The sequence below is a fragment of the Arachis ipaensis genome, chromosome B9, assembly GCF_059453495.1.
Source record: "Arachis ipaensis isolate K30076 ecotype BB chromosome B9, ASM5945349v1, whole genome shotgun sequence".
In the NCBI taxonomy this organism is placed as follows: Eukaryota; Viridiplantae; Streptophyta; class Magnoliopsida; order Fabales; family Fabaceae; genus Arachis; species Arachis ipaensis.
In genome coordinates this window covers 151349501-151361683 of record NC_142444.1, presented here as the reverse complement: position 1 = coordinate 151361683, position 12183 = coordinate 151349501, and the positions used below count along the sequence as shown (strand labels likewise).

Sequence of the window (12183 nt, the reverse complement as noted above, 5' to 3'; positions counted from 1 at the left end):
AGGTGCATTGTGAAACTCGAGCCATGTTGATAGCTATTTCTTTGAAAGCTGCTAGCAGTAGTGGTGTACACTCTCCATTCATCTTCTTCCACTCTTTCTCGATCATTGTAGAGCCTGAAAATGGTGCATGAGGAGCGAACCAGGTAGTTAGTAGTAATGGAATCATCGATAGCTTGAGCTAGTAAGAAATAGCAAGGAGCAAGTAACGCCTCGCTGGACGACGAAATTGTTGCATTTTGTAGGTAGGCATGAAACGGCGGAATGATGTTCTTGTTGCACCAGTTTGCTTCTTGCCGGAATGCTTTGCACAACTCACATCACTGATAACATTCACCACATCAGTTATTATTTTTAATAATTTTATGATATAATATCAGAATTTTTATTTACCGCAATTTTGCGAGATGAGGAAGGCAATCATGCCATTGACACTATTGAAGAGTGCTAAGAAGATCAATTTCATGTAGTCTGGAAGAGTGTTTACTGCAATCACATCCCATCTGTAATTGAATATATTTGAAAATGAATAAGCTAATCAAGTAGAGGAGAAGCCAATAATGAATAGATATGAATAATATACCTTAAAGCTCTTGAAAATATCTGCACTTGCACCATTATTTATCTTCATAAAAAATTGTATAATGATATATTAAAAATTATAAATATAATTTTTCTTGTTATTGAGATGATACCCTGGGAGACATGGAAACCGTGCTGTCGAAGTAAGCGAAAGGCAAGAGCTGTAGCATGGAGCTGATGTTTCTATCGAAATCCGAAGCAAGAATGGTTTAATTTTGATGTCAGCGTCAAACTTGTAGGCCAAACCCAAGCGTTGGAGATTGTAGATGGATTCTAGTAACATGATGGGTTCGATGACTATTCTCTTCAACATCAGCATGCGTCGCACCTCCTTCTCCAACTCTTTTGCTGTCTCTTCCGCTACTCTTTCTTCCGCCTGTGCCTGCCCCTGCTCCTATCAGTATATAAATATGCCGCATCTTCTAATTTTTATATCTAGGAAACTGGCTTATTTAGTATTTTTTATTTTTTATTACTTTTCTATTTGAATCTTATTTCAAGATTTTTTCTTTTAGTGTCGTTTTTTGTTCTATTTTTCTTTCTTTCAGTTAAAAAGAACTCCAAAGTCTACTTTTTTGTAGATCACGGTAAGAGAAAGAGAAATTTCTAATATTTTTTCTATTTACTTTTTCGATATTTTTATTTATCTATCTATCCGAGTAATTAATATTAATTGAATTAAAATATTTTAATTAATATTAAATAAAATAATAGAAATAATAAGAGAAGAGACGGTAAGTGAAAAGTCAGCAACTTTTGTAATTTGTAACCATTAAATAACTATCAATTATAGTTTTAATTGTGTGAGATTAGTGTAAAATTTCATCGAATGACTCATTTTTTTTTGTTGGTGCTATTACATATTACAACAACAATAAGCAATGAACAAATATTTTTAAATTGTACTTTATATTAATTAATGATTATTAATTAATAATTATTTAAATTTATTTTTCAAAATTATAAAATTAATTATTATTAATTACAGTTATTTAAAATTAGTTAGTTAAAAACTATTTATCTATATTTTTTCTATATATTATATACACATGTATCATTTATGTACATGCATGTATTCATATATGTATAAGAGCAATTAGGTATCTTTTAAATAATATTTTTTATTTAATTTTTTAAAAAATAAATAAATAATAAATAATTTTTTATTTTTTGAACAATTAATACTATAAAAATAGATATTTAAATTAATTAAATAATAATAAATTCTTCAAAAAACTGAACAAAGAATAAATTTTAAACAAGAAGTAACATTTTTTTATATGTATTTGTTAACAAATAGATATTTGTTAAATGGCCAAAAAATTTAGCTCCCAATTTAGTTTATAGGCGACCTATTAAAGCCTAAATTATTAAATATTAAACGTTTTACACATTGAAGAACTGTTTAGACTGTCAATAAAAAAATAATTATTTTTATTAACCTAACGATATATAGTTAAATGTATTTACAACACTATTTTATTGTAAATAATTTTTATTATTTTAAATATTTTAAAATTTTAAATATTGTTGTAATTTGAAACAATCCCACTACGTAACCAATAAAAATTCTACTAATTTCTGCCAACTCTTGTTTATGGCTGTGTTTAATAGAAGTGTTTTTGTGGATGTGTCTAATAAAAATATATTTTTTATGACGGTGTCTAGGTAACCAATAACTTTTTTGAACAACATGAACAACAACCAATCGAATTAAAATACACTAAACCTTCAAATTATTCACCTAAATCTTAACTTTAGAATAACCATCCGCACATCTAGTGAAATGAACATCCGATATATTCATTGTTCACATTGTTTAGTATTTTCATTGTTTACCTATAATTATTGTTGACAATAAATTAGCCGATAGTATATTGGTACAATATACTTTTCCTTTAGGAAATTAGCAAGAAACTACTATATAGTGGTAATATTAATATGTTAGGAATGATAGTCACCCAGAAAAACAATATGTTAGGAATGAATATATTCACTTCAATGACACCTTGAAATTTTAGCTTTAGTTACTTAAGGAAATTAGCATAAAGCAAAATCTTAACTGCAGAGGTACATTCTCAGTTTCCCAAACATCCAAGAACTTTGAGTACAAATGAAAGTAAATAAAAACAGAAATGACACCATTTCACTATATTAATAAAGACAACCTTGTGATAACACACTTCTTAGAATGTAAACTTATAATTTAGCAATCAACCTTCTTATCTTCAAGACTATGGAAACATAAATAAGATCATCCAAGTGATTAAGAACACGAAAATAAGCATGCCTGAAAGTTCTGTTAAAGAAAATAACACTGCAAATCCCCCAAAACCCTGCAGCAAATCCGACTCCCATAGCTTTGTAAAAGTCAGATGTATCAAAGAAAATCCCATCATCATGTTCAACAGAACCAGCACCCAACAACTCTTGGCCGCTCGAACAATTACTTGTCAAAGGAGGACCACAAAGTTCAGGGTTACCTGTGTAGCTAAGTGCCTCAAAGCTCTGAAGCTGAGTGCTTGTTGGGATCATACCTGATAAGTTGTTGTATGATAGGTTCAAGAAGCTGAGAAAGGACAAATCAGACAAGCTTTGAGGGATTTCACCCATAATTTGGTTCAATGAGAGATCAAGGGACTCCAACAATTTCATTTTACCCATGTCTTTGGGTATCTCTCCAGACAAATAGTTTCTAGACAAGTTCAGAAACCGCAGTGCAGATAGCTTGGAAAGTTCTGTTGGAATAGCCCCAGATAGCTTGTTACTTGAGAGGTCAATCATTCTCACAAGGATCAAGTTGTCTCTGTACTCTAATTCATCTCCTTTTGGAACCAAAACAAGACTTTCTTTGTAATTATCATAGTTGAAATCAAATCCATAGTAGTACTTCAAAGGGTTGGCATAGAAGTCATCTTCACCAGCCATTGCCTTCAAGCTATCCAAACAATTTGGAATTGTTCCTGAGAGGGAATTGTTGGCAAGGTCCAGCACAATGAGGGAGGAAAGTTGGCACATGTTCTGAGTAATGCTTCCTTTGAACTTGTTGGATCGAAGGCGAAGAACCATTAGAGATTGCATTTCCCATATCCATGCTGGTAATGTATCAGAAAGTTGGTTGTCACCCATGTCAATGAACTTCAACATTGAGCAATTTTGCATTGTCGAAGGAACTGATCCGGAAAAGGCATTGTCATCTAACAACAAAGACTCTAGTCCAGATAAGTACCCTATGGAGTTTGGAATTTCACCAGACAATTTGTTTGTGCCTAAGTTCAAATGCATTAAAGCTTGCCAATTCATCCAACATTGACCAAGATCACCGGATAAGCGATTGTTCGAAACATCGAGCACGGCTAACTTGTTAGTATAATTACCATTCATCCTCTCACAGAAGAAAGGAGAAATTGGTCCTGAGATTGAGTTGTTGGCAATATTCAGCACTTCAACATTTGCAGACACACTTGGCAATAGACCCTTGAATAGATTAGAACTCAAATTTATAATGCTGGAATTTAAGAAGACATTAGATAGATCTCCACTTATCTCATTGTTAGAGAGATCCAGGAATTCGAGCTGCAAAGTCCACTTCCAAAACCAAATTGGAGCCTTGTCTGAGATACCTGATTTGGACATTGTCAAGACCCTGAGAGAACTTTGCCTCTTAAGCCATGTTGGAAACTTAGGACCTACTCCACAGGAACTCATCAAAGCATATTCAAGTTGAAAAGGGGTCACCCAACTAGAATTGACACTGAAAAATAGATCTGTTGACGACATTCGAAGTTCCTTTAATTTGGAAAGTTTTAGAAAATTCAATTCATTCATTGGTCCTTCCAACAAATTTGATGAAAGGTCTAATGTCACCAAATTTGAGAGAATTCCTAGACTTTCAGGCATACCACCTGTCAAAGAATTTGAAGCAAGATTTAATACCTGAAGGTTTTTCAAGTATCCAAAACTCTTTGGAATTGTCCCATTGAGTTGGTTGTGACCGAGATTTAACGTCCTCAAGGATGATAAATTTGCCAATGATGATGGAATAGGACCTGTGATGGTGTTGTTACTGAGATCCAAGACTTCAAGATGCTCAAGCTTGCCTAATGAATCTGGAAGTTCCCCACTGAGTTGGTTTCGTTGTAAGACAAGACTCTGCAAGTTCTGAATTCTTGATAGCATCTCAGGGACTTCACCCTGAAGAAAATTACTTCGCAAATCGATCTGCACAAGAGTTCTACTGAGATTAGAAATCCATGAAAGTATCCCTTGATTGAGATTGTTGTTTGAAAGATCAAGCACTTGGAGATTTGTGAAGTTGGCTTTCCCTTTTGATGGTGATAAGTTATCAATTTGACAATTCTCCAAGTGCAATTCTGAAAGGGAAGGAAGTGCACCAAAAACTTGAATCCAATCAAGTTCTTTATGTAGGTCTGTACTACTCAAATCAAGGTATTGTAATGAAGAAAGGGTTGAAATCCAATTAAGGTTACCAACTTGAAGAGCATAGTTGTATCCAAGATTAAGATGCTGCAAGTTTGAAAGATTTCCTAGCTGATAAGGGATTAGTCCCATGAATCCACTTAAGCTAAGGTCCAAGTATCTTAGTCCCTTCATTGAGCCAAAGAAGCTTGGTATTTGAGTATGAACAAAATAGTTCAGACTCAAGTCCAGGCTAATCAAAGATTCTAGTTCAAGCAAGGAAGGACTAATCTCACCACTCAACTCCATGTAAGGCGAGTTGAGCGGGGTGCTGAGATTGAGTCCCACGACTCGGCCGGTGATGTTGTCGCAGCGAACTCCTAGCCATCTGCAGCAGTCCTTTTCATTAGACCATGATGAGAGCCTGTTGGAAGGGTCTGAGAGTCCATGCTTGAAGCTGAGGAGTGCATTCCTTTCTTTCTCATTGCATGTCATGTTTAGCCTTTTCACCATGCATAAACTGAAGTGAAGGAAGGTTGTTAGAATGATGAACAGAATCAGGAGAAGAGATTGAGTTGCATATGGGGATGCCATGATCAATTGCTAAACCAGAAGGAATATTATTGTATATACTATATAGTAACAGTGGCTGCTTTAACACAATAGTGTAGTGCAGTTTATATGTGAAATTATTAGTCTATAACATATCTATCACACATATGACTCTGAAATGCTTCTGAATATGTGAATGTGAATAATATGTGTGTAGTACAAGTATTTATCTTTTTATCTTTTACTTTTATTAAGGAGTTGGAGCAAAAAATCTGCTATTCGTCACACTTTATTTTGCAAATATTACTCTTATACAAACTTTTAACCAACTCCAATCTTTATCCACCTGGTATTTCCTTTTTAAAAATGAAAAATAATATTTTCTTTTTCTTTGTATGAACAGAAAATTGCACGCTAGTGCTTGTTAATTGTTGGTGAGATTTCACATGTTGTTGTTGCCTTCTTGTGAAGTCTATAATTGAGAATCGTTAGATGATAATTTAGTCAAATATGTTAAATTATTTAATGGTTTTTAACTATGAACTTTATACGAAGATAATTATACGTGAGTTTCTACCTTAATTTTACATATATTTGTACAACATTTTTTTGTGATCCTCAAATCTGAATTATGAAGTGGTTCATCACTTTTCCAGTCAACGGTGGAATCTCCCGGTTGCACACTTTGACTTCATGGACTCCTGATTTTTACTTGCATTTTATTGGGGAAAGAAAACTAAACTTCAAGTTATGATTAGGACACTCACTACAACTACTACTTGATCATTTGAATATATTTATGGTGGAAAAATAATACGTTAGACATTATTATGCTTAAGAAACATTTCTATTTTAAAGACTTTTTTCTTTTTATACCTTTTTTTTTTTGTTTGTCTAATGGCAGTGGTAGGGCCATTACCAACCCATTTAGTACAACTTGCATTTTCTGTGGTCAATCAGAAAAAACCATGATTACAAATTCCACATTTAGTTTTCCAATTTGTTCTAATAATATTCATACTATTTTTCATGGAAATCCTAACACCATTTGATGCTCATTTCACACGGCTTTTCTCTCTATTCAATCTTCTATGAGTTATATATAACAAAGTGCATGGTTTAGTTTGATAAATGTGGTTTATATGTTCTGCATAATAAGCTAGCTTGATCTCTTTGTAAGGTTATCCTGTTATCTAGTATAGTATCTACTATCTCTAGTCATTCTCACTCTTCATTTACTTTCCTCTTTTGAACAATGCTGATTGTTCAACAAAAATTCATAAGTCATAATTACTTGTATGATTTTCTATGAAAATAAAAAGGGGAAAAGAAATTCAATCCACTCTTTTTGGTGGTAGTGTGAAAGAGTTATGGAGACAAATTGGTGTATAAAGTCTTCCACTACACTACACATTCTCTAGTTTTGGCAGGTTGTATAATGAATTCTGCAGACTATGGGGCTGCGTCTGCGCTACCATACAAATTAAATCTCTTTTTGAATGATTAATCAAGGATCAAATTGAATTGCATATTTTGAAAATAGGGGATAGAGTAAAACACATTGTTTTAGTACCTTGCTGTTTGTAAGTAAAGAATGTTAAGTTATCATGCATTATTTTGCACATGGAATATTAAGTTATATGATCATATGATATATCTCTTTGATTATAGTCTTTTGTTCACACCAAAAATCATAGAAACTCCTATGAAAGAAATTGCTTTATTCTAGAAAGTAATATAATTTATTAATGGACAATTTAAGTAGTGAAAAAAATTGAAAACAAAACTGAAATGATTATATCATCTACTAGTCTCCTTTCCCACCCAAATAGACTTTTCTAATCTAACATTACATATATAACCTTTTAATAAACCACAATTTCTATATAAATAGTTTACATAACTTTAAAATTATAATCTACCTCCACCAATATTCATTCTCTATAATTGAATATGGATTCTAAGTTAGTGTTAATAACAATAGCATTGATATTAATCAGCAATGCAATGGGGGACTCAGCACAAGAGAAACAAAAATGTGCAGAACAACTAACAAATACTGCAACATGCTTGCCATATCTTGGTGGTGATGCAAAAGCTCCCACATCAGATTGTTGCAGTGGCCTCATAGAATCCTTAAAGAACAACAAAAAATGTGTCTGTCTTATCCTCAAAGACAGGGATGATCCTGACCTTGGATTGAAGATTAATATCACACTTGCACTTGGTCTCCCTTCGCTTTGCAAAGCTTCTGACAATTTCTCACAGTGCCCTGGTAAGTTTAACCAATCCCTCTTTTTATGTTTAAAAGAAAAGAAATAGTTTGGATCATAGTTACATGGTGATGAGAGTACTCAACTAGAAACTAATATTTAACTAGCTACCTAACACACACAAGGACTCAATGATATCTGAAATAGCTTTTAGTTCTTAAAGTTTAAGCTATTGATTGTGTTTTGAGAACTTTGAGTTTGGAATTGTTTGAGCAGCACTGTTGCACTTGGATCCTAAGTCAGCTGAAGCTCAATCTTTTAATAAACCTGATCCGAACTCAAATGGCGGCTCTAGAACTCCCTCTCCTAGTCCTTCTGGTAACTATAATGTCAAAGTACATATTCTTTTTTTGGTTTTGCACTTGTTTAGGCTTAACTGGGAAGCAGAAATGATAATTACAATGTGTGTCTTCTTTGTATTCAGCTGAAGGAAGTTCCCAAAATGGGAAAAACAAGGATACAACTGAAACGGCAACTGCAAAGAACTGTGCATCTAATAAGGGACAGAGACTGTTGCAAAGTTTTCTTGCAGGGCTTCTACTTTGGTTTTCTATATAGCCTAGCTCAAATAGCACCAAAAATGTCAATTATGTTACCCTTTTCACATCATCTGAAAATGTATAATGTAAAAGACTGCTGACACCGGATTACAAGAGACTAAAATTTTTCAGTAGCTCTGTTGTTATTATTGGTTCTTTATTTTTGTTCCGAGAATTTTGCCTACCTGTGATGATGTCCAAATAAAAGGGAGTGTATTTGTATCATTTTATTTATATGGATAATACAGAACATAATGATTGAATAAAAATAATTTATTTATAAGTCTCACCAAGCAGAAGATCAAGTACACACAAACCAGAAACAAAAAAAACTAGGCATAAAAGGAAAAACTAATCACACTTGATGTTATCAGTGGCTAAGAGAAGGGGGTTGAATCTTAGCCCCCTTTTTACTTGATAATACTTGATGACCTTTGAAACCAGTTTTGGAAACTTTTTATCTTTTTATCTCGTGACTAGCCACGAGACTTTTTCTTTTGTCTCGTCCCCAGCCACGAGACTTTTCTTTTTGTCTCGTCACTTGACACGAGATATTTTTTATTTTTGCTCGTGTGCAGTAGAAACATAAATAGAGTAGAGAAGAGAGAAAATTACACCCAGATATATCCTGGTTCAGCTGCTAAGTGCAGTGCAGCCTACATCCAGTCTCCATCACAAACATGATGGAATTTCACTATAATCTTTCTGATTACAGACTGTAAAGTGCTAACCCAACTTACAAGGACATCTATGGACAAAGGAACTCTAAGGACATCTATGGCTTTTTCTTTTAATTTTGCACTATCTGCCTTTTTTTGCTCTATGACTTTTTTCATACAAACCTCAATGTTTGCCTTTTTCCATGAGACTCAAGACATGACAAAATTAAACATAAAATTACAAAATAGAATACATTGAAGGAAAAGAGAAATCTGTTAGCTCAGGTAGCTCTGAGAACTCTGTGCCTTGCACTCTCAAACTTTCTCCTTGCTCCAAACCGTGGCTGTTCTCTCTTTTTATAGAAGAGGGAAGCCTCCACATTTGAAGCCAAAAACCAAGCCAACTTCTTCTTCTCCAAGAACAAAACCGGTTCGGCCAGAGAGAAAGAAGAGATAACCCATGCAAAACCCAACATGCAATTACCTCTAGTCCTTCCTTGGTCATCACTCTTCATCAATCCGAGCACTCCATCCTTGGCTTGTTCTCTATGATGGATTTCTGGCCCTTGATGCTTCATGATGATGATGGCTTCTTCTGCTCCACTTTTGCTTCCTCCCTCACGTAGCCACCCTAGCTACCTTCTGTGATGAGTGATGTAACAACCCTAGTTTTTGAAAATTAAATAATTGGTTATTTGTGATTTATTTTATTTGTTGATAATTTTTTTTTAGGAAAATTATTTTACTAAAGATAATTAAATGAAGTTTCATGATAATTGGAGTTTAAAGTAATTAGAATTTTTATATAATCTTTATTGGATCTTTGGTATAATTGAAATTATAATTTTGATAATTGAAAAATAAGAAGATTTGTATAATTTAATTTAAATAAATTCTATTTTGAATGAATTATGTTATTATTTGAACTCCTAGAAAATGATTTTATTAAAAATGATTAGATTGATATTTATAAATACTTTAAGTTTAAATCAATTAATATTTATGTACAATTTTTATTATAATTGGTTTGCCTATGTGAATAGTTATGTTTAATTGCTAATTGCTTTACTTGATATAACTGCTTGGTTGTGTTTGAACCTTCTTACTTGTGTTTGTGACTGAAAATTGGTTGGATTGTAATGATTTGGTTGTTGATTGAGTTGCTTGGGCCTAGGGCCGTGGTTAATTACGAGATGGACTGAAGACTGTGTTTGGTTTATATTTTTGGTTTAGAAAAGTATGAAAAGCTAAACTGGTTCAGCAGACTTAATGAACCTATGCTTGGAACAGTTTGATCATTCATACTGTCTAGGAAAAACTTTTAAAAAGGCCTTTGGATTTAGGATGAAATATAGTTTTTTTGAGTATGTTAATTATTTGCATTTTATTTCATTACTTTTACGGCATTCCCATTCCCTACTGAGAACGTGTGGTTTGTTCTCACCCCAAAATCTTCCACCCTTTCAGTGACACAGGTTTAAAGATTCAGTTTGAAGCTGCGGGCGATTCTAGAATTTACTTATGAGTTAAGTTTATAACTTGAGTTTCTTTCATAGAATTCCCTCGCCTTTGTAGTTTTAGTTTTTATTTTATGCAGAGGGATAGGAGTTGTACCTGAATTTTATTTAAATTCTTTTGTATAATATTACTATTATTAATAATTATGTGATTATTATTACTTTGTGATGTTTGCTATATGATTTTAATTAATAAAAACAAAAATTTCTGGTATTTTTTTACTAAAATTGAATCGCGATATCGAACTAAAGGCTTAATAGTAAATAGTTAATAAGGTAAACAGGTCAGTAACGCCTTACTTTTGGTACGATCATGACGTATTGGAAGTTGAGTCGTTACAATATGGTATCAGAGCAGTTCGTTCCTGTTAGAGCCTTGAGAATGGACTGACTATGCTCCATTGCATACTCTGAGTGTCTGTCATGCTTAGTGACTTGTTCTGATAACAAGAGTTTGAGTTTTATATGCATGACTGTCTGATGATTAACGTTGTTAGTTTACCATTTCATACTTCATGGTATTAGGTCTGGCCAACTTAGTACTAATGATTTATGTATATGGGAACACTAATAGGTTATCATAGACGAAATAGAAGTTATAGGATTTCAAAATAGAAGTTAGAGGTTATGAAGTTAGCTTCGATTCGACGTATAATCTTTACTCGTGCCACATGAACTCGTGCCATCCTTTTCTTCGTTGCTTTCATTGGAATTCTTTGGTCTAAATTTCCTTCTTAGAATGTGATTTGCTTGTTTCCCAACCATACTTTGTCATTCTTGTATACCTTTGCTTGCCTATGAATCTGATTGCTTACGTAACTCTTTGAATATTCATCCTTGACAATGCCTATACTTCTGTCCATATATTCTCCTTTCTTTGATTCAGTTTGAACTTATTTTATTCTAGCAATTTTCGAGGACGAAAATTTTTCTAAGGTGGGTAGAATGTAACAACCCTAGTTTTTGAAAATTAAATAATTGGTTATTTGTGATTTATTTTATTTGTTGATAATTTTTTTTTAGGAAAATTATTTTACTAAAGATAATTAAATGAAGTTTCATGATAATTGGAGTTTAAAGTAATTAGAATTTTTATATAATCTTTATTGGATCTTTGGTATAATTGAAATTATAATTTTGATAATTGAAAAATAAGAAGATTTGTATAATTTAATTTAAATAAATTCTATTTTGAATGAATTATGTTATTATTTGAACTCCTAGAAAATGATTTTATTAAAAATGATTAGATTGATATTTATAAATACTTTAAGTTTAAATCAATTAATATTTATGTACAATTTTTATTATAATTGGTTTGCCTATGTGAATAGTTATGTTTAATTGCTAATTGTTTTACTTGATATAACTGCTTGGTTGTGTTTGAACCTTCTTACTTGTGTTTGTGACTGAAAATTGGTTGGATTGTAATGATTTGGTTGTTGATTGAGTTGCTTGGGCCTAGGGCCGTGGTTAATTACGAGATGGACTGAAGACTGTGTTTGGTTTATATTTTTGGTTTAGAAAAGTATGAAAAGCTAAACTGGTTCAGCAGACTTAATGAACCTATGCTTGGAACAGTTTGATCATTCATACTGTCTAGGAAAAACTTTTAAAAAGGCCTTTGGATTTAGGATGAAATATA

The 12183-nt window shown here is 32.6% G+C and overlaps 1 protein-coding gene and 1 pseudogene across 1 annotated transcript; one reads left to right on the top strand and one right to left on the bottom strand.

The window, feature by feature from the left end:
• Positions 1-3144: 3144 nt before the first annotated feature.
• On the bottom strand, positions 3145-5724 carry LOC107616751 (receptor-like protein EIX2; annotated as a pseudogene).
• A 1733-nt stretch (positions 5725-7457) lies between these two features.
• LOC107617092 (non-specific lipid transfer protein GPI-anchored 14-like) lies at positions 7458-8587 on the top strand. The gene is made up of 3 exons (XM_016318900.3): positions 7458-7825; positions 8040-8141; positions 8248-8587. The coding sequence occupies exons 1-3, from the start codon at positions 7504-7506 to the stop codon at positions 8379-8381; spliced, it is 558 nt and encodes a 185-aa protein (XP_016174386.1). The 5' UTR covers positions 7458-7503; the 3' UTR covers positions 8382-8587.
• Positions 8588-12183: the final 3596 nt, after the last annotated feature.

Excerpts from the sequence above, each read along its gene's own strand:
- LOC107617092 (XM_016318900.3), top strand. The coding sequence starts at position 7,504 with ATGGATTCTAAGTTAGTGTTAATAACAATAGCATTGATATTAATCAGC. Across the intron at positions 7,826-8,039 it reads CAATTTCTCACAGTGCCCTG|CACTGTTGCACTTGGATCCT; the intron begins GTAAGTTTAACC and ends TTGTTTGAGCAG. Across the intron at positions 8,142-8,247 it reads TCCCTCTCCTAGTCCTTCTG|CTGAAGGAAGTTCCCAAAAT; the intron begins GTAACTATAATG and ends CTTTGTATTCAG.